This window comes from Styela clava, chromosome 1, assembly GCF_964204865.1.
Source record: "Styela clava chromosome 1, kaStyClav1.hap1.2, whole genome shotgun sequence".
Lineage (NCBI taxonomy): Eukaryota > Metazoa > Chordata > Ascidiacea > Stolidobranchia > Styelidae > Styela > Styela clava.
Genome location: NC_135250.1, coordinates 14,696,931 through 14,718,675, shown reverse-complemented (window position 1 = coordinate 14,718,675; position 21,745 = coordinate 14,696,931). Strand labels below are relative to the sequence as shown.

At 34.6% G+C, this 21,745-nt stretch overlaps 2 protein-coding genes across 2 annotated transcripts; both read right to left on the bottom strand.

Moving 5' to 3' along the window:
• Window positions 1-246: 246 nt before the first annotated feature.
• Window positions 247-9,294, bottom strand: LOC120343095 (uncharacterized). Its single transcript, XM_078110332.1, has 12 exons — window positions 9,086-9,294; window positions 8,428-8,542; window positions 6,067-6,173; window positions 5,553-5,687; window positions 5,011-5,248; window positions 4,303-4,404; window positions 4,035-4,156; window positions 3,274-3,841; window positions 2,656-2,835; window positions 1,846-2,043; window positions 1,497-1,641; window positions 247-1,165 (listed from the first exon to the last, which is right to left on the bottom strand). Exons 1-12 carry the CDS (start codon window positions 9,140-9,142, stop codon window positions 1,078-1,080), a joined length of 2,055 nt encoding a protein of 684 aa, XP_077966458.1. The 5' UTR covers window positions 9,143-9,294; the 3' UTR covers window positions 247-1,077.
• A 1,856-nt stretch (window positions 9,295-11,150) lies between these two features.
• On the bottom strand, window positions 11,151-19,575 carry LOC120348472 (LON peptidase N-terminal domain and RING finger protein 1-like). Its single transcript, XM_039418596.2, has 13 exons — window positions 19,326-19,575; window positions 18,808-18,958; window positions 18,168-18,313; window positions 17,353-17,471; window positions 16,881-16,946; window positions 16,121-16,292; window positions 15,801-15,887; window positions 15,395-15,524; window positions 14,790-14,975; window positions 14,331-14,483; window positions 13,472-13,682; window positions 12,994-13,095; window positions 11,151-12,649 (listed from the first exon to the last, which is right to left on the bottom strand). Exons 1-13 carry the CDS (start codon window positions 19,408-19,410, stop codon window positions 12,473-12,475), a joined length of 1,785 nt encoding a protein of 594 aa, XP_039274530.2. The 5' UTR covers window positions 19,411-19,575; the 3' UTR covers window positions 11,151-12,472.
• Window positions 19,576-21,745: the final 2,170 nt, after the last annotated feature.

Genomic DNA, 21,745 nt, shown 5'->3' with positions numbered 1-21,745 from the left:
ATCATACGAAGGAAGATCATTTATAAATAATGCACGCTAGCATATTATATATACTTTGGCAGGTTGAACACCAAATGCATCACACTGGAGCCTTTTGAAAACGCCCCCATCCCACTTTGTGCTGCAGAAGTCTGAAATACTCCACATTTGTTGAATCAGCATTAATAGGGACAATTGGCACCCGCGATAATCCCATTGGTTTACAATTTACATACTCCCAAATATTGAAATTGCAGTGTAATTGAATACTCTCCATCACAAGCAGTTTAATTCAGCATAGACAATACAAACAATAGACATTTCATAAATAAAAGCAATTTAACATTATAAGATCAAATATAAAGAAGCATCACCATATAACTAACTGGCATCAAAAGTTAAGCAATTCAATAGGAAAACTTGGTACTCCTGCTCACCAAGATGTCACAAACTTGAACCCTAACCTGGTACACAACCGGAGTTCAGGTTGTACGACATCTTGGTGCACATACTTCAGAAGGTCCAAATAATGTTTCATTTTACAAAAGTTAACCTTCCGTTGTCATAGTTCGTTAGATTATTGAAGCGAGAAAACGAAACATGGATATTGACATTAAACATAATTTCCCAACATAACAAAGTCCTCAAATTTAGTACGATAATTAGTAGCCATCATAATATGATATATCTCTATTGTCAAATAAGATACGTTTTCAATACCCTTTTAAAAACCCTTTTATCAGGCTATTGGCAAAAATGTTTTTCAGATAGCAAGATGCTCGAAAAAAAATTTGAACCAGAGTATTTGAGTCTTAATGATAAAAAAAAACAATAAAAATGAAAACAGCTGTCTCATTCGAATGATAATCATGAAAAAATACTGAAAATAGTTTAATATCAGTATCGCCTTAAACTTATAAGCATCGGTAACGACCAAGAGATCAATCATATCAATCAAAACAACAAGCAAATGCTTTTAATTGCACTCAAATAAAATATATTCAATTTTTGCGTTTACTCAACATTTTTATACAGTTATGGGTTTATGATTGAATTTTATGACGAATCGTCAATGAAGCACAGAAAAAAAGATCCGTGTTATCTTTTGTTTTTTTTCAATAATTTTTTCATCCTTTCCTCTTCAAGTTTTGCTTCTCGAGCATCCTCTTCTCTCGCTATCCTTAAACTACAAATTAATTCCATAAAATAACTAGGTAATATTCAACAAGATACTCTTTATACTCTCAATGGCATAGATGCTACCAAAAATGACCCACAGATGTATCATGCATATTTATATCATGCTGAGAAAAGTTTACATTCATTTTCCATAGTAATAGAATAAAGATGTTGCAAGAAGAACGTATGAACGGGTGTTCAACATTTTCTCAAATCTCAGATTTCTTACAAATTCCCAACAACTATGGAATAAAGCATCACAGTAGAGAACAGTATTAAGTATTCTAGAATCTAGACGAACATTTCATAAGACAAAGTAGAAAAAAAAAGAAAAATACCTTCTTTTCTCTTCTTTTTCAATATCTTTATAACTGGCATCCATCCTTGATAACTCCCATTCACTCTCTCGTCCATACTTTAATTTATCATATCCGAAGATAGCTTTTATATGAGAAGACACGTCAACTTCATCATCATCAACAACTGGAAACAAGCACAAGTAGTAAGAATACCAATATAATAGGTTTATTTCAAGTCAGCATAACAGGCATCAAAGACGTAAATAATCCTGATACCAAAATCTGTTTTCAATATCCTCAATGTTTTTAAAAATTTGATTTTCAATCGAAACTCTATGAAAATCTATTCATATAATAAGTATTGAGTTCTATATAAAACAAATCAAACCTTGTTCGTCTTCCTCGTCAACGATAAAGTCATCTAATTCAGAATCATATTCATCACTGTCATCATCTGCAATAACGCCGTATCTCTGCTTTGTTGGTGGTGGGTGGTGACCCCTCCCATGTGGAACCTTTCCATCTTGCTGTAGTTTTCTTGCAATGACAGCTTTGCACCGAGCAACCATTTCTGGTGTTAACTTAGCTGAAGAATATATCAAATATATACAGACTCAAGGTAAATAATCGTAAGAAAATGAATACATGCCTGCGTCAACATAGGGTGACATAAAAAGGAACCAATAAATTTATCAATTACTTTACTTCTATCAAAATTAGGAAAATTTATTCATAACTTGAACATCTGCTTGTGTATAATTGTACCCAAAAGTTTCAGTAATCAAGAGGCTTTGCTCAAAAGTTGCCCAATGGGAAAACTGCGGCCAGCGGGCCAAATCCGGCCCCTTGGGTAGTTCAATCTGGCCCGCCTGATGCTGCCACAACCAAACTAAAACCAAATTTCGATGTTTTAGCTAAAAATAATTCAAGGAATTTGTTGAAATTATGATTAAATTAGTTTGGTCACAAGGCAATTATTGTTTACCCCTTTTGCTTTGGTAACACTGTAAATATTGTTCATAAAATGTAACTTTTACGTCACACTCACATGGCCCGCCGGTCTAGATGGGCAAAATTTGTGGTCCCAAGTCCAAAACCCTCGCCCACCTGCTCTAGAATATGTTCCAAATGACCTCCTGGGCAATAATAATTCTGTTAGTTACAATTATCGGAAATCATAAAGTCCTAAATGCCTTACGTATCACTTTCCCATTTTTCCTGTATGCTTGGATGTATGGATCAGCTTGAGCAACTCCGGGATAATTTGTACGAACGGATTCACTTGTAACACTTAGCGTGCATGCTTTTTTTGCTGGAATATGTTGCTCCGAAGATTTCATTTTCATTTTTTTAACAGTGTTTGAACATGCACCAGCACCTGATTATAAGAAGGAAGAAAAGCAGTTTTTTTTTTAACTTTAAACATTTTAAATGGATGAACAGATAGTCAATCACGAGCAGTATGCAGTGATGGAATTCAAGAAAATTTTCATGAAAGTTGGGATATTTAGCGAGTAATCTGTTCCTTTTTTATGAGTTAGACGACCACAGCAAATGGGTAACAAGCACCGCGGCTGACGACTGACTAGCAATATATTTGAAGTTTCAAAAGTTAGGTTATAGGTTTATGTGAAGTGTGTAATGCTAATGGTGATGATATTAAAATAAATTATTATGGTAGTTTGGTTATTTTTTAATGCAATGACTGTTGCTCATTATCAAAATTATTTAGAATATTTTACCAATATATGTAGTTTTCTATGAGTCTAAATAGGACTATAAAACAAAATTTAAAAAAAAAAATAATAATGCTTACCTTTATTCGATTTTGACCATGGATCAACCAGTGTATCAGCAGTTCTCTTAGTAGCTGTTGAAGGCTTAACTACAGTGTGTTTATATGGATTTGTTATGGATTTTTCCTCTATTCGTTTATGTGTTGATGACTTTAAATTACTGCTACCTTGTAACTGTTTCTTCCTTGGTTTAAAGTGATTTTCAATGTGTGTTTGTTTTGCTTCACTGTCGGATGATGGTCTAACATGTTTTTCTTTTCTTATCATTTGCGAATTTTTCGATGACGATGCTTTAGACAACATTAATCTAGAATCAGGAAGACCTTTTAACTTTTCATCTTTAGATCTTGTTGAGCTTTCTTTTGTCTTTGTATTATTGATTCCACTTGGTTTAGGTTTTCGCATCCCTTCTTTAACCCTTTTATCTTTCTGTTTGTCTAGTTGTGTTAAAGATGGTGTTGAATGACTTTTGTGCATTTTTTTGTCAGAATGTGCCTTTCTTTGCTTGGACGATCCTTTATTTTCACTCTGATCATCATTCCCCTTTTCCGCAGAAGTCTTTTTCAACTTATCCATCAGAAGTTTTACCTTATAAAAACAAAAGTGGAAACTCGGTGGCAGCACAAACTAAAAATGTGTCAGATATTAGTACAACTTTAAGAGAGCAAGCAGGAGGAAATGGCCTGATCATATACTAGTGTCATGAATAATGGTTTACAATTACATAGACAAAAGACGTATTACCTGTTAATTATGTAATATTATGTTATGAAACCCTCACCTTAGCACGCTTGCTTTCTTCGGACATTCCAGAACTCAATTTTCCAATTTTAAAGTTCGGAAGAAAACCACTAGAAGGTTTTGATTTATGGGAATTCATGTTTGTCGGTGTTGCTTTGGGAGCTGAGAAATAATGTTACATAAAGCATAGCTAAGGAATTAATACACTTTCATTCAAGCATAAGGAATATATCAACTATAATATTTACTACGGAATATTGATTTTCAAGCTGATAACAAATCTGTTAACCGATGATGCTCAATCTCACCACTTGCACATTTTAGCCTCTCCTCCAGTTCTCTTCTTTTCATTCTCTCTCTTTGATATTTTTCTTCAGCAGTCAAAGGTCGTCCATACTTATCTGTACTACCTGAAAATATGTAGGTCACTCAGTGAAATCCAAGGATAAAAGTTAGTTCATGGCACTTTGACAAATGACTAAATCGTCACTACATTACCCATGAAACAACGATATAGAATTTTATGTATTTCAATTAAGTAATTACAACTCGTTTGGGTATTCCTAGACCTTTTAGCTCTTAATAACACTTGCATATCATTGCTGCCTAATGATAATTCCGATGACGCAAAAAGTATCAAACATCATGGATTTAAAAAAAATGCTAAAGCCAGTAAGATTCTACGAAACTACTGTTTTCTAATAAAAATTAGCCTATGCTCTACATCAGGGGGTGCACAGACAAAAATTTTGGATATTGATGTTATGACATGCGTTGTTCGCTTCGCACAAGCTAGCTGTTAGGGTATTGTAACATCATTGGCATCAATAATAGATTGGACTGGAGTATAAGTTTGGCAACGCAAAGGGAATTACTCATGTGTTCCAGATTAAACTAAATTAAGAATTCGTTTTGCGGGCCGACAATTTATAGGTCGCATTTGGCCCGCGGGCCGCAGTTTGCACACTCCTGCTTTACATAATAGATCAATGTTGAAAGACAATATTTTTAAGTACCATCTGAATCTTCCCCTGAGTCACTATCACTGTTTTCTGAATCAGACGAAGGACAGTCAACTTTATTTTTATGTTTCTCAGCAAGTTGCAGAAGATCACCAAATTCAAGGTTAGAAGCAGATCTTGCTTTTGCCTTTTTTTTTTCTAGCTTCCTTATTTTTCTCTCATCTTGTTCAAGAACAGGTTCCTTGTATTCATCTTCATCACTTTCATCATCATTTATGCCCGGAACTTTGATCTGAATTTACAAAAATAATTTCCAATTATTGACTCGATTTTCAATGTTGTGAAGCTGAAATGAATCAAACTCTAACTGGAGAATAAGATTTTCCAATATGCAGATAAAAAATAACATAATATTTAGGTACATTCAATTCCACTGATAAATGGCATTACTTCCGACAAAACACATTACCATCATCAGTATGATATCTCAATGTAAATTCTACTACAACATTGCAACATATTAAATATAAATAATCAACCCAATGCAAACAAACTCAGAGCACATTTGTGCTACCAATCATTATCTTAAACCTTACCTTGGAAATACTCTTCATAAATGCTCCATGCTTTCTGTCTGCTTCAGGTGAAAGCCGCAGCGGCGAATGTCCGCCCCTACGTCTCCTTTTTTTTGGTTCTGCATAAATACCCAATACATCCTCGCCTTTGTAAACCTGTAACAAGAAAAACTGATTACTAGGAAAAAAGATTTCCAGTTCGTAAGATTCATGGAAAATTATCGAAAGAATTCATAGAGTGTGATTTGCACCAGGTGATAGTGATAGTTGACTGAAGCTGTGTGTGTGTGCAATGTAGAACAGAAATACCTAACAAGGGTTGCGGGTGGTTGAGCCTATTTCTGATATGTGATCAAAGAAAATACGGCGCCATATACTAGACTGTATTTTCAGTCTAGTTGTCTTGAGAGGAGACCGCTTTCATGGCGAAAGACAACAATGAGGTGAATGTTACTAATAATTCCAAATTACTATTAAAAAAATCAAAGATTTTGATAATGGATATTTAATGAGCATTGCATTGTTTAAACCAAACCTTCAAATTATCTTTGGTGCGTTTTGCCATGGAATTTGCTTTCCTTGTTGTTTTAGATTCGTCCCTTAATTTTTGCAGTCCCTCTTTCTTCTTCTGTGCTTCGACCACTTGAAAATGGATGAAATTTTCAATATTGTTTTCAAAAATAACAATAGCCAATAATGTGAATATTATTAGTCTATGTTCATGTAGGCTCAGATCTTTACCAGAAGTTAAAAATATTGTGGAATTCATAACATGAATATATATGTTTCATCAAATGTCACAACAGTTATATAAATGAGTATTAATAATAATTAGGGATGAAGAGCCAGAGCCTGGAGCCAAGGCTGGCAAAAAAATTTACCGGATTCAGCTCCTGCTTACCTCTAATACGGCAAAACCATCTAATTATTTTTTCCATCATGATTTTTCAATACTTCTAATTAAATAAATAAGTAAAGCTATCCTCCTCTGCTTACAATTTTTGTATTTAATTTTAATATTAATTTAAAAGTTTTTGTCAAAGTCGATTCTGAAATTGAAATCTTTATATCATAGTTTTTAGTTGTGCTTCTGTGAAACGGCATTTGGGCTGATGTTTCGTGAAGTCGTCATACCAAAAAACCTCAAAAGTTAGGTTAAAAAATGAGCCTCCCGATCCGGGAATGGAGTCACTGTGATTTCAACCATCTGGTAATAATACATATGGGTATCTTTGAAAATTAAGTGAGTTTTGGACTTAACTGTTACTAGTTATCCTTGAACCAAAAACAGAAAAAATCTTTAGATTTTTAATAGGCCTATTACCAGTAGTTAAATGAAGATAATGAATACGAGGTATTCAGATTCTCATATATATTTAACAAATAAAACAGATAGACATATTAAAAAGTTCTCAAATGGATAAATTTGTTTGTAATTAAACAAATAAACCACACATCAACAGCAAATTAATTAAAGTTGATTATTTGATTATTTTCCAATAACAACACTTTGATTATCGATTAACTTCACAACATGTTGGGTGAAGAGTGATTTTTGCGAACTCAGTTTCTTGTGTTTTTGGATAAATAATAAAATAAACTTGATGAGAATAACCATATTGATATTACACTTACTAGGCATGTTACAAAAAAATTAAAGTTCATCCGATTTAAATAAAAACTACACCAGTGGATAGATCTAAGTGAAAACAAGAAAACAATACCAAGTTTGCGAAAAAGGGTCAAGAATTAACGGAGATATCGGCATTTAAGTATCGCTCGATATGCCAATTTTTTCCATAAGGGTTGTATTGCGCCGACTCAAAAACTGTGACCGCGAGAATGTCAGACCGATAAACAACAGAATGTATCTCGGCTATTTTTGAAGGTAATCGAAAAAAATTAGGAATGAAAAGTTATTGTGAATAGAAGAACCTAATGCAAAAAAGTTTACAAATTCTTTTTAACGAAATTAGCTGCTTTCCAATTAATTATGTACGAGAAAGTCTCTAAACTTTACATAACCTCTGGTCGGCAACGACTTTCCCACTACGCAAGTCCCCGCCTACGCGGCAATTAACTGATTTATCGTTTTTCATATCCGACCTTAATGAACGATTAATTATCATTTAATATTCCTTAACTCGTAAGATATTAACGCGCTTAGTGAAACGCTAAACGAGAGAAATCGCTGCGAGGGAAAATGTCGACATTCAATCGATAACTGATCCGCGTTGACAGACAGCGTGCTAAGATCATACTTCCTGTGCCTTGAATTAATTTGTACAGTTTCGTAATCGTATGCGAATTGACTTTTTTTAACAAGAACTTTAATGAATATGAAAAAAGAACACATACATATCAATCACTAATCTTTCGATGTGCGTCACATCTAAGAAAAATTGGGATTATTTTAGGATTTTATTCTGGCAACGATCATTGAGGCCGTCGGAAGATCGTCGCAAATCAACCCTGGAGTTGTGCATATTAGTTTGGCAGTGCCTCGTTGCGGGTAATAATTAACGATGTTCTGATTGAACAAACTTCATAAAAATTGGTAAGTATCAAGTTAGGAATGACATACATGCGTCCATATATATTTTATTGGTGTCCATAGACAATATCATTAATTTGCAGTACATATAACATCAGCGTAATTTTCAAAAGCCCCGAATGTTGGAAAATTTATGCGCCAATGAAAAAATTCAAATACTGAATCATAGTTGTGTATTTTATCTAAGTTTATGTCAAAATTTCATGGAATTCCAAACAACAGCAGGCAGTCCGTAGTCGTTTTTATGAGCGGTATTCTGACACGGCGTAACGGTACTTAGCAGACGTGGCGCGTACATTTTTTAGCGCGAAAAAGCGCGTTTTGTAACATTCCTACACTTACAATTATGGACTTCATTTTTTTTCTTTTTATCGAGAAATGCTTTAATTGCTTCTGGGTTGACATTTGAACGAGGCAACTTCTTTGCAGGACGAACATCTGTACTGTACTTGAATGACTAAAAAAAATTAGGCTATATAAAATATAACTGAATACATCGAAATATAGAATATAAGGCCTAATATTACATAGAATATTTCCGTGAAGTGAAAAATGTTCAAAGTTACCATTTCAAGTTAGAACTGCTATATTCGAGTGAAAACATCGCATAGGCATTTTGGATAGCTAAAATGACTAATATTAATAGCTAGTACAGTAGTATGTCTAATATTAATTTCTTCACATTGTTCAGAGTGTCAATAAACGTCAATTTTAGAAGTGTCTAAAAAGTGCCTACCTTGTGTGGTGGTCAAGAGTGTGTGAGAACTTGACAGTATTCAGGCATTGGTCAGTTATACACCTCGGGCAGCTAATTCGACTAAAATCTATCAACTCACAGTTACCCAGTAGTAACTTTTAAACGCTATATTTTTACCATTACCAGTCTTCCCTTTTTACAGTTTCACATTCAGACATTGTCAGATGGTGTGTGGAGCAGTAGAGATTTAATAATACCTGGTACCGGTATTAGGTGCCTATAGAGACAAAGGTTTATACTTACGACATTTTGTTCTTTGGTATTTTTTCTTGCTTGATTCAATATATCGTTAATATCCATACCACAGTGGCACAGTCAGACAGTACAGTACAGCAGTAGGCAGGTAAGTTAGGTACGGTATTAGTCCTGTAATCAGGGTGAAAACATAAATATTGCGCCGATGTCTGTTCAACAGCAGCGTGCGGCAAGACGGTTTCGGCAGCCTATATCAAACCTTCAGAAATTATTTCACAGCTAGCAGAGAAGGAAAAGCTGAAAAGAGAATTTAGACTAAACCCCTTAACGCTCATTCACCTTCGCGAAGTGACTTCAATGTTTATTTCGTGACATTGGCCAATCAGTAAGATGCAAAAAGTGACGTAACAATGCTCCCTTTTTGCATCCGCTCTGTCACTTTTCTCACTCAGACTATTTACACTCAGACAAATTTTCAAGCGTGGTTGTAAACATTACCCCGTTTTCGCGTTTTTGAAATCTATTCGTTAGTTTTCTGTTGTGTTACGGAAACTTAAATATAAATCAGATAATTCAATGATCGCTCTGTCTTTCTAGGAGTTAATTTAATATCTAAGGAGTTAAATTTGAAGTTAATTTAATTGCAGTAATAAAAAATAGTACAGAAATAGCTGGGATAGACTAGGCTAAAATTCTTTACTGGTACTTTTAAAAAACAGATTGTTGTATGCGATGCATCATAGTGATGGTTTGAAACACATACCCAATTTTACAGGTGCCAACTCGAAAGAGCACTTTTAAAACAGCCCCGAAAATTTTGCAATGGTAAAATATAGGAAGAATTTTTCGGGGGTCAAAGGTCGGGGAACGGTCCATGGGCAAACTGAGTGTATACAAAAGTTCTGCTCTAGTCTAGACAAACAAATAAGCAAAGATAATCAAGCAGAGTTCAAAGGCTTAAAATTAAAAACAATTTGAAAAACTCAATACTTGAATAATGACAGTGTACAAGAAAACATGATCCAATGCACACTCTCGATACGCTAGTGACCATAATATTATACTTCCGTTGAATATATATATATATTGTTTCTCTGTTTCTCGGAACGGTGCTCCGGTTGTTAGACATTTTATTGCATTTGCATTTCGGTTGTTGAAATAAAATTATGTCATAGAAAGTCTAGTTCTACTACATATTGTAAACCTACTTATTAACTTACGTTTTGTTATGCCATAATTCTTTTTACATTACAGCAGACAAATATTCAGTGTATAGCAAAAACGTATAATCAGCGGCGTAGCCAGGGGGGTGGTTTCGCGGGTCGACCCCGAAAGTAGCGTCCGCGTTGGTAGCGTGGTAGCGTCCGCGTTGTGTTCTAAATATATATTACATTTTCACAAATTAGCTGCGTTCCGGTTGTTACGATTTTCCCAGCTCATCACTGACTAGATCTATTTATTTTGTTCAATATCTAGATGTAAAATTTGGAGTCTAGATGTTAACTATAAAATCTAGACATATTTTTTTCAACGTTCTAATTATTATCCAGGGCTTATTTTCGAGGGATGTCTTATAATTTTATTTATCAAAAACAAAATTAGAAAGTACTGAATTAGGACATTTTCAAATATAAAAAATATTAAAACCGATATCCATTTACTTAAATGTCACGTTTTCCTCTCTCACACGTTTTAGATCAGATTAATCATTTATAACGCATGGGAGAGATTTCTTGCTATCGACCAGGTAAAAATTCGTTATTGACTAGGTCTTATTTTAAGGGGAGGGCTTATATTAAAATCATTCCTAAAATTCAGGCTAGGTCTTATTTTCGGGAAAACACGGTAGGACATACATCTGTACATTCTGTCCGTTCGCGTCGGGCTGCACCTTACTAACAAAGTACCTTCGATAATCACCTGTTACTATATGTACGAAATATATGAATACAAGCTGCGATGAACTCCACTCAACTGTCATAAAACATAGGTATCCTAAAAAACATCATCGGCAGGGCAGAAAGTCAGCTACAGAACTTCAATCTTGTAAAGTCAGAAAGTGGAACAATAACACCGCAACAGCAATGTAAGCCAGCAATGTTACTACGTTACGCTGATGTTGAAAAAAATTTAATGCAATAAACTGTAATAAAAACTAAGAAACAACAGGACGACAGATTCACTGAATGCAATACTAGTTATCATCAAACTTAACCCAATTCAAGATAAACAAGGTTGCACGCTTCGGTTTCAGAAAAATATGTACTGCAGAAACATATAAAAATCCCTCTGAAGCAACTGTAGTAACAACATCAACTTCAAATGATCTTCCAAATCTACTATAATGTAATATAACAAACTATTTGTACTCTCTTGTTTTGTTTATTTTTATTAAATTTAGTGGCTTCATATTCAGATATATTTTTTGGATGTTTTGTTTTCCTATCTAGATATTTTTAGATGATTTTCGAGGTCAATCAATCTATAGATGTTTTTATTCAGACAATAGTGGCAGTCCTGTCGTGCTTATCAGAGAGTGGGAAGTTTTTTATGGGGAACGGAAGACTGCGGTGCCTGACCTGGTAATACAGAAGTGACTTGGTTCAGTTGGTATTTCAATTCACGTTGATGATTCAATTCACTGGTGATGTCCGTGGCAATTCCGTAGAAAAATAATGATTACTTTTTTTATTAGGCTACATTAATTAACTCTTTCAACCACTGCAATACTTCTCAAAGTTTTCAAACTATTTTATTCTCGATAAAAAGCAAGTTGAACAATAATCATCATATATACAAACAAAGACCATCATATGATCATTTTGCGCGCATGATAAAGAATTATCTGTAGAAGACAGTCAATAAAAATTATTGCAAACAGTGAGCATGTAGGTAGGTATAATACAAATAAACAATGAATAAAGTTACAATTCAGAACAATTATAAACGTTGGCTCTATTCTCGTTACCAATATTATATGCCTGGCAAGCACACTGCTTTACACTTCACTGAAATAATCAATGTATATTTAGTATGTGTGAAGATTACAAACGTAGTTTTAGAGTACACAGTGGTTACATCATACATTTGCTCCCACTTTCGTCTTAGTGTAGTAACATTTGTATTTCAATGCTGCGAACCGACGACATTCGATGAATCTAAACATTCTAAATACATTCCTCGAACACTCGAATGTTTCGTATTTTGTCTGAGAATTGAACCACCAAGTCAAATCAGCCATACCCATACAATATGCTGATTCAAGCGTACATCGATTTTTGTATTTGGTTTTACAAAATGTTGGTGAGTGTTGATTTGGCCTTTGTACCACAAAAATTTAGTTTCAAGTTCAAAATTCTCACTTGAACTCTGTTGGATGATGTCAATCGACGTGTATCGTACAGACGCTGGCTGAAGTACATTTCATTACTTTTACTACTCGTCAAGCATGAGATCTCGGACCGACGACATTTTATCGAATTTTTTCAACATTGAATTCAACAGGGCCAGTCTATGTCGAAATCGTGTCTTCTTTAATACATGAAGTTTCAAATTGTCGTTTGAAGGAATCATTGCCAATACCCACCACGCCCAGTGAGGCCCGTCGTCACCCTTGAAAGAAAGACAGATAGGTCAGTTATTGTGACGATGAGAAACAAACGATAGATTTTAAGATGCAAGAAGTTTTCACTCGGTATATCCTCTACGTGTGCCGATTAGTTATTAGTACCGTACACCGTGTTTTTTTACCATCAGCAAGTCTGCTATGTGGCTAGATAACAGACAATTAGAAATAGAATTTGTAAGTTGCAAAAGGTTATTTAATACTTGGTACAATTTCATGTTCAGGTCAACTTGTTGAAACTGTGGTCGTAGTGCTGACCAGATTTACAATCTGAAAGTTTAATTTTCTAATCGCATCCGTAAATGCCTTGGCCGTAAAATTCAATCAATACTTCTGTTTTATCTTGTTCCGGAAATTTTCCGATTTGCATTTCTGTGATTGTCTTGAAGCGAAATGAACATCTTTGGAAGCACTCCTTAGCACGAAGGTAAACCTGTAATTGAATAATGTATGCAGATTTAATTTCAACTTGTTTGACCATGGTTGTTGAACACATATCACGACGTCCACTCAATAACTTACCTCTAATATGATACAAATGAAGAACACACAATTAAAAGCAAGAAAAACAGAGGCGCGACCAGATAGACGAAACTGACAATGAAGAAATATTACTACTCTGGTCCAACGTGATAGAAAGCATGTTTACCACATCAGCCTGTTTTGAAAGGTTTACGAGGACAAAAGTAGAAATATATCTACAAACTTGAAAACATAGCTTCTTCTTCACTAAATCGGTGCGGTTAACTAATTAAGCGAATTTCGAACAATAAAAGCTTGAAAAGAAGAAAGCTTGTAATTAAAATTACCTCTTCAGCCATATTTGTCGTCGTCTGTTTGCTCTTTTCGTCCGCGTCTGCGACGTCTACAATATAATTTAATTTAGCTGTGTGGTATCCGTCGCATTTATCGTATTGTACGACTTCAAAACGTCTTGTACCCATTGTCACTAGGTTTGATCGTCCGTCGGGAAGAATGGACGTCTTTTCGACATTTAAAATTGTACCATATTTGCTGAAACTGAATGAAAATTATTAGGATACTAAAATATTTGAATTCTACTTAGAGTTCTTCCTAAAACTCTACGTTAGACCAGGGATGCACAAGTCAAATGAGGATACGAGTCAAAGTTTTCAAAATAATTTTGTCGTGTGCACGACACTTCCGAATAATTGGTAATTATATAATTGACAAAACTCCTTCAGTGTTGATGTTGTACATATTGATTGCGCTGCCAATTCAACTGGAACTTCTGGACTTGGGGTCAAATCAAGTCTTACCTGGCGTTTTTATGTTTTTTTTATACAAAGTTTCACTTTTACACGCGCTTCAAAGAGGAGAAGTAGCCTATCCAGTATTGTAGTGGGAACGCAAACTCTGGGTAACTTTTCGATTTAAATTATTACGACACAAACGAGATTAAAATAAAAAAAATCAATTCTACCTATCTAACCGCTCGCTACTACAGGCTATTGTACTTATTTATTTTCTGCTACTGCTTTCTGAGAAAAGGGGCCAAAAGCTAGCAATGTGTAAACAGTGAACACACATGATGGTTTTAGTTTATACCGATATAAACGCGAGATATTATATTAAGATTAAGATCGACACGAAGAAAAAGATATTCTCAAATTTTGAATCAAATTTACAGAAAAAGTATAAGCTTACGGTGCTATAGTTGATGCTGTGGCCATTCCAAAATTTCCATTGTGGAATTCTTCAACCCTCCTCATCATAAGTCTGTATCTTGGCTCGTGTACATGAAGAAGACAACGAACATACGGCAGAGCCAGGGTACACACAAAAATAGGAACTGTCTCCCTGTTTTCAAAATTAATAAAAGGTGATCATCAATGAATTGGTTTGCTTAAAAAACTAGCTATGGGGTTTGAATTTAGGTCATTCGACGTCCGATGCCGGGTATATGAAGAAACAAATGAGAAAAATCGGCGGCATATTCATTTAATAATGAGAATGATGCGTATGATTTTTAGTTGTACCTCAAAAAGCATGACTATGAAGTAGACCGTGCTCGATTCTGGCAACACAGTTACAGTCATACATCTGAATGCTTCCTATTCAAATACAACGATGATATTTTTGAAATAATTGGCTGTAACATCTAACCTTATAACCTTGCGTTCTTCCTCGCGATATAATTCTCTTTCTTTTACCAGGTTAGGAATACATTTTTGCATTAAAATATTCATAGTAATATCTGTTGCTAGAGAATAACATTTGTTTGAGTCTTTTTGAATAGCACGCACTTCTTTACTTTGGCACATTGGACAAGTTAGCCGATGATCAAACCACCTAAAGAGAGGTTAGAGGTTAAGTATTATTATCTGACATTTTTAAAGTTTATAAATATACGTTTAAAGAAGATTTTGAAGACATCAGATCAATTTATTATTCGTTTCAGGGTGTCAGTCTACTCTATACCTAACTCTAATCGGAATAAACAAAGTTTTATTATTCTGAATTGCTTCTGTGATATCAGTATTTTCCTGTTTAAACACAGCAAAAAAAAAAAAGTATGTTCTGATCCAGTCTGTAACCCAGTTTCACAGTTGTGGCGTCAAAATAGGAATAAGCCGACGCTCCCATTCGAAAAGCAATAAGTTGCTGCCATGTTTCCACTGCTGAACGGAAATTAACTATAACAAGAGAGCAACGCTCAAATATATGGACACGTGGCCCAGAGCGAAGCAATAAATTATTACAATAACTACCTGTCAAGACAGTCACGGCAAAATGAGTGACCACACGAGGTGCAGACGGGATCATATAGTAATCTGGAACACAAAATACAGTTGAATGTATCTGATTCCGCTATTTCAAGTACTTCATTTCGCGTCGAATCTAAAGACGAAATTCCATTTTTAGTTTTACTCTTCATTTTCAAGATTGATCCTGGTCGGTTGGGGAAACAAAATCGATTCTGCCATGTTGAGCCCCAATCAAGTCATTACGCCTAGGAAGATACATTTCGCTATGTCCAAAATATTGCTACCGATTAGTTAATATGCGCATTTCAATATTATCGTGCATTTGCTATAAGTACAACATCATTGGTTGCGACAAACGTATTATCCTGCGCTGTCGAAAGTAATATACAAGAATTAATTATTTACAAACCGTTGAAGTGACAGTAAGATGCGGAATGACTCCGTGTTAGTAATGGTAGATTTGCCGCAATCACTAATTCAAGAAAACGTTGTAAATCTGTAAATAGTAAAATATTCAGTTATTAATTCACTATTCTATATCGAAAAACTATGAAGGAATCGAATGGCGATTAACGCCATAGTACAGTCCATGTTATTATTAGTTTCTTATATTTGAACATCGAGTGCATAGGGAAGGGTTAAACATCTGTTTCGCAAATAACAGCATCAAGACAATATTTTTTATTAAAATGAAATTGAAATTTTATGTGAGTTTTTCAAAACGTTTACCCATTAATATAGGATCTTCGCTAATTTGGTCTTCAGTTGAGCAAAGTTCGTCATGTGATTGGATGCTCGAAGAATTTTCCGAATACGTTGCTATGGGATACGTCCACTTCTGGGATGTTGATGAACTGCATTGGTGGGAAAAATTCTTATGTGAAATTTCCTCTGTAAATGCCTGTAAAACAGTGTTTAACCAATGATATCAGCATATTCGCTAAATAAGATTGATATATTTATGAAGAATCATACCTAAGATGAAACCCAACCGAAGATAAAAAATGCCTTTGGTCCCACCGAAAATGAAAAGCAATATTTTGAACTTGGCGTCTGTACTAACTTTCAGATAGTTGGTACCAATAAAGCAGCTATGGTAAAATTCTCAAGACTTTATGTACAATTAATGCAAGAATGCATCAAAAACATTTAGCCAATTTTTTAAATTACTTGATTTTAATGTATTGTTTGTGTAGTGAATCTGAGACTGCTCACTATTCAATTTGAGACACAAGTAAAAAGTGCAATGTTTAAAGAATCATGTGGAAATTAACATTTAGTATAATCTACAAAAGCGATCTAAAATTATTAATCAAGATAAAAAATGCTGCAGGTCCATGTTCGATTCAATGTAATTCTTGGGCAACTTTAATTTGATTCTACGTTTTCAGAACAAATGACACAGATTCCACAAACTGTGCTTTATAGTAAGCTTTGTATACCAAAAGTTGCCAACTTGATTTGATCATGCCTTTAAACATAATTTTACCTGAACTATTTTTCCAATGATTTCCTCCTCGTGAAATAGTAGTTCTTGCGTGGGCATTTCTTTACTCTGAACAACAGGATCGAGTATTAACAATACAGTGTGTTTAAAATCGACAACTAATAGGTGCTTCACAATCCTTATATCTATTACTATTAACTTCAAAAATTAACTTATGTCAATCATGACGCGATTCTAATAGCCTGTGCAAGGGCAAATAACTCCTCGTGAATTCAAAAAAATGTAATACCATCAAGTGATTTTAAAATGGCAAAAATACGCTCATTTCAGATATTTCAACTTCTCAGCGTGGGGAATGTTTAATGACTCCTTAAAACTATGAAGGTGCATAAAATTGGGGGTTTTCCTAATTCAGACCAAATATTTTTGTTGCATGGATAAGTAATAAACAATCTCCGTCATTGACTTATTCTTCATACAGTAGAAATGAAAATCAAGTAGTACTCATACCAACCTTTGAAGCATATTTGCCTCGCAATATTACCGAAACGACATCACTGAGAGCCCTTTTCCAATGTCCCTCTTTATTATATGCTATGGCTCTTTTTAATACCGCAAGATTTTTTCCGGGAACTAAAACAGAATAGATTTCGATTATTGACGTAAATTGAATCGATGATATTTTGCAAGTGTATTAATTACCTTGGCGAGATGCGATATTCTTGTTCAATCGCAGTTTCCAACAAATTACCGATAACTCTTTAGTCAAGCGATACCATAAAAATGGTTACATAATCCAGTAACTCAATGGAAAGGAAATATTTACAACAGCTTAAAATAGTGGAATATAAATATTCGTGGTAATATCTACCACCTCGTCAATATGAAATTCGGTATGAATTCAGACACAGATCACAGTTAATATGGCGATAGCAACGGGTAATTGAGTCATATCTTTGGAAGTATTTCGATACGTGACGTGATACTCCAAAGCTTCATATTTCGCTTTTTTTGTTTATTTTATCGTTCAGGTACAGCAATATCAATATATTATGTATCATTATTAAGTTCACTTATGGGCTGGATCAGAACGGACTAAATCAAGCGTGTGTAGATTTGTACACTTGCTAGAATTAATGGCAGCCGATTGCTCGTCGGTCTAAACACCGCCGGGCAACCATTTGGCTCTATATGTCAAATAAAATTCAACGCCTGTCGATAAAACGGCTTGCTACGCAACGAATGTCCGCGGACTGGCGGTTGGGAAGACATGCTCCAGAGCTAAATATTGGAAATGACCGTAATGTAAAAGAGAAAATATCTACTCACTATGTGATATAGCCTCATTGTATTTGGATAAAGCTTCATCGTGCAAAGAGTTTTGAAGCAATTTGTCGCCTTCTGATATAAGTTGAAAATATAAATAGTCGTCCGGGAATAACATCTCTAACACATAACTCAGTGTTACGTTCACCCTGTTGAAGTTGGCAAAATCAAATTTTAAATTTGGATATTCTGCCCCACGGGGTACAATTTTAATATCGAGTCGATGACTTAGTATTTATTTTCATGTATTAATTTCATTCCACAACTTATTCAAACATCTAATCAACTAATATATGTAAAACCTAAAGAGTCGATCATTTGCACTTGACCGCCATTTCCATCCCTGAAACACTTTTGTCTAGACTCTACTCTAGAGGATTGTCGGACCACGATGTGTCTTTGTGTTACATAATTATGCCTGATTGAATGCCATAGTAATATAGAGATTATACAGGAAGTGATCGCTTAGAAAACAATGGTTAGAAGCACGATTGGGCGAGACAATCGATTTCTATAAAGTTATAATAAAAATATCTGTCTGCACATCTGGAACAAACCATCGTTGATAACTTGATTTTTTTGTAAGCTAGACCCCATTTATTAACCAGTAGATATCAGTGTTGAAGCTTTAAAAGTACAATACCTCAATTGTGACAGCGTTAACTGATGTTTGCAGTGGATACACATTACAGAACCCTTAGAACATTCATCGCAAAAGCTATGGCCACATGGTGATGTTACAGGGTGATAGAGAAACTCTTGACATCCCGAGCACAACCTTTCAGCAGGATAAACTTGAAAAAAAATTAAAAGGTTGCAGAAAATTTTAGGCGCTCAAATTTTATTTATAATACGAGGCAAACGTATGTTGTACAAATGACGAATGTATTGTAGGTGGTAATTTATATTGACTATTTTTTAAAACTTTAGAAAAATAAATAAATTTTGCAGACAGATTTTCAAAAAGCAATCAACAATACCAATTTAAAAACCTCTATGCTTGATGGTAATTCGACAATACCAACATTGTAAGCCCTGGCGAAGCAGGAATAATACTTGACCAGTGGCATTCTTATAATACAACCAATAATACAAATTTTAAAAACTCACGATTAATGAGATTTCCACAATACTAAAATTGTAATAATAAAATATACCTACCAGAAACGTCAATATCTTGAGCGTCTTGTCGTAATTGTTCTACCAATCTTGAAATCAGCCTTTTCATGACGTAAACCTCTCCCATTCCGTCGTTTAAAGTTTATACTCCCAATGCCGGTTTATCTTCAAAGTTGAATTAATATTAAAAAATCCCGTAACACAAAGCTTTCGTCGAATTTGTTAAAGTCTCTGATATATATTGCACACACAGATCATTTAATATAACTGGAAATTAAAAATGGAGGATTGGTATTGTCTGCGCAATAACGCAATGAAGGTTGCAAAGCGTAGGCCCACCAGGCAATCGCGTACGGCGTTTTTATTTTATTTTGTTTGCGGTTTAATTGATAAACTTGAAATGTAACCAGCATAAACGTATCCCAATATATGAAGTTTTGTTGATGAAAATCCATAACAGTTTTCCTTTTATTTTAGTCCGTTTTTAGATGTAAATTATTGAGAAACTGAAGTTTACGGATTTATAATATCTATTTTGTACATATATCAATTATATCTTTATCGTGAGAAAAACCAATAATCATGTTCAATGTTCATGTTCAATTCATGCCCTATCTCGATTTTATACCTACCGGTATCTTATTTAAATTAAGCGTCTCCATGAAGTCATGAATTGATACCGTGATATTGAGACGAATTTCAATCTAATACCGAAAATTATTTTTTCTGATGTCACGAACAGGGACAACTTTAAAAAAAATTACTGCCCTACATTCAAAGGACGATCCTTACGTTGTGACAGGCTGTTTTCTAAAGCCGACAAATCACCAAAAAAGTTACCATTACGTAACAATAAACTCATTCGTTTCACTGTTTCGAGCAAAGAAGGAGCGTCAAGTGTTCCGTGTCTAGACTCTAGAATTATGTAATTTTATACTCTTACGTAAGTTTGTTTGGCTGAGTATAGTTGATATTTTCGATCTCATATGAGTAAATGAGGTTTCCTGAATTGGCTACTAACGGGTAAACTTGTCTATTCATAATATTCAATAAACTTGATCATATTTGAAGTCGATCATTTCAATGTAGGTGTTACTGCTTTCTCTCGCTTATTCTGTTATTTGTCATATACAAAGAGTGATAAAGCTTGCTGAACGAACTGCATATTATTTTAAATATGAATAAAATATACTTAGCAGTATTTTCTGATTGCTAAAATATATTATCTACTTTGCTAATGAATACTCATTTCGTAAAATCAGTGACAATCTGCCATCACAGTTCTTATACTTTACTGTCCAGTATAATGAAATGCGCACTCACCCGCCTGCGCGACATTCGCTATATTCTCTCGATTTTACGTTCTCTCGTTCTTTTCTGTTACATAACACAATACGTCACAGAATGAGGTTACACGAGGATAAGTCCTATCATTACCGTAAATTGACTGCCCAAAACATGAGTTCACTCATCAGATTGTTGGCGGTCGTCTGTTGTCGTAACGGGGCTGTGTTGATCCTATATAGTCATTAAAGCATAAATAAAAACCGAAGTTTTCGATAATTTTTTGAAACTTTCAGATCGCTCGATTGGTAATAAGATCTCATCTCACCTGCATGATAATTTCGAGAGGGGTAATGCCTAACGGGTCTACAGCACTTGTAAAGAATGTTTTTTGTTGCATAACTTCTTAAACACTTGGTAATTTCCAATAAAATGTCACCATAATAGGAACAATTATTGAGATCTCTGAGCCAAACGAATAAGACGACAGAAACCGCTTCCCATTGTTTACACGACCACTTTGCGCCAATCGATATTTGTTTGACAAGCCAGAAAAAGTGTGGTTTCAGTTTCACCAGTGGGCCAGTCGATGCGATGAGGAATTAATTCGGCGATAAAAGATGAAACTGCGATTTCCTACCTATCTCACATATGCATACTGCGAAAATGCATACCGCGACACGCAATAGAGTTTTATCTCACTGCCGTGTCACGTGAGCTAGTGCTGAGGTAACAAATATGCCAAGCGCCGATAGCTTTCATTTCAAAACGAGGAACTGTTCAAATATGGTCTCGAAGGGTATTTTTGGTCCCATGGGACTGAGATGAAATTTGAAAGACCAAATTACAAACAAAAGTAATAGTCTTCTAGCGATTTCATCCATCTTTATAATTTGAAATGGCGATCGTAGTTAGTTGCGAGGAAAAGCGATTTTTTCCGAAAAACAATGACAACATGATAAACCACAACAACTACAAAAATATATCCAAACAGTTACTGTAATACGAAGAAAAGCAAAGTTGGAGATTCTGTAATAAGAAAATGCACGCTTTCTGCAATTGTGATGGATTTATCTTTAACCTTTCTGTGGTAAATCGCTTTGTTGCCATCTGACTCTAACAATAATTTTACAAGCTTCAATAAAACCCTCAAACCGTTACTTTTAAGTCTTTCCTAT

What these genes read in the sequence shown, in the direction of transcription:
- LOC120348472 (XM_039418596.2), bottom strand. Translation starts at nt 19,410, where the DNA reads ATGGGAGAGGTTTACGTCATGAAAAGGCTGATTTCAAGATTGGTAGAA. An exon ending in TGCCGTGACTGTCTTGACAG is followed by an intron (nt 14,976 to 15,394) that starts GTAGTTATTGTA and finishes ACCTCTCTTTAG; the next exon opens with GTGGTTTGATCATCGGCTAA. An exon ending in GAAGAACGCAAGGTTATAAG is followed by an intron (nt 14,484 to 14,789) that starts GTTAGATGTTAC and finishes TTTTGAAAACAG; the next exon opens with GGAGACAGTTCCTATTTTTG.
- LOC120343095 (XM_078110332.1), bottom strand. Translation starts at nt 9,142, where the DNA reads ATGGATATTAACGATATATTGAATCAAGCAAGAAAAAATACCAAAGAA. An exon ending in AAAAAATGAAGTCCATAATT is followed by an intron (nt 6,174 to 8,427) that starts GTAAGTGTAGGA and finishes TCCATTTTCAAG; the next exon opens with TGGTCGAAGCACAGAAGAAG. An exon ending in AAGAAAGCAAGCGTGCTAAG is followed by an intron (nt 3,842 to 4,034) that starts GTGAGGGTTTCA and finishes TGTTTTTATAAG; the next exon opens with GTAAAACTTCTGATGGATAA.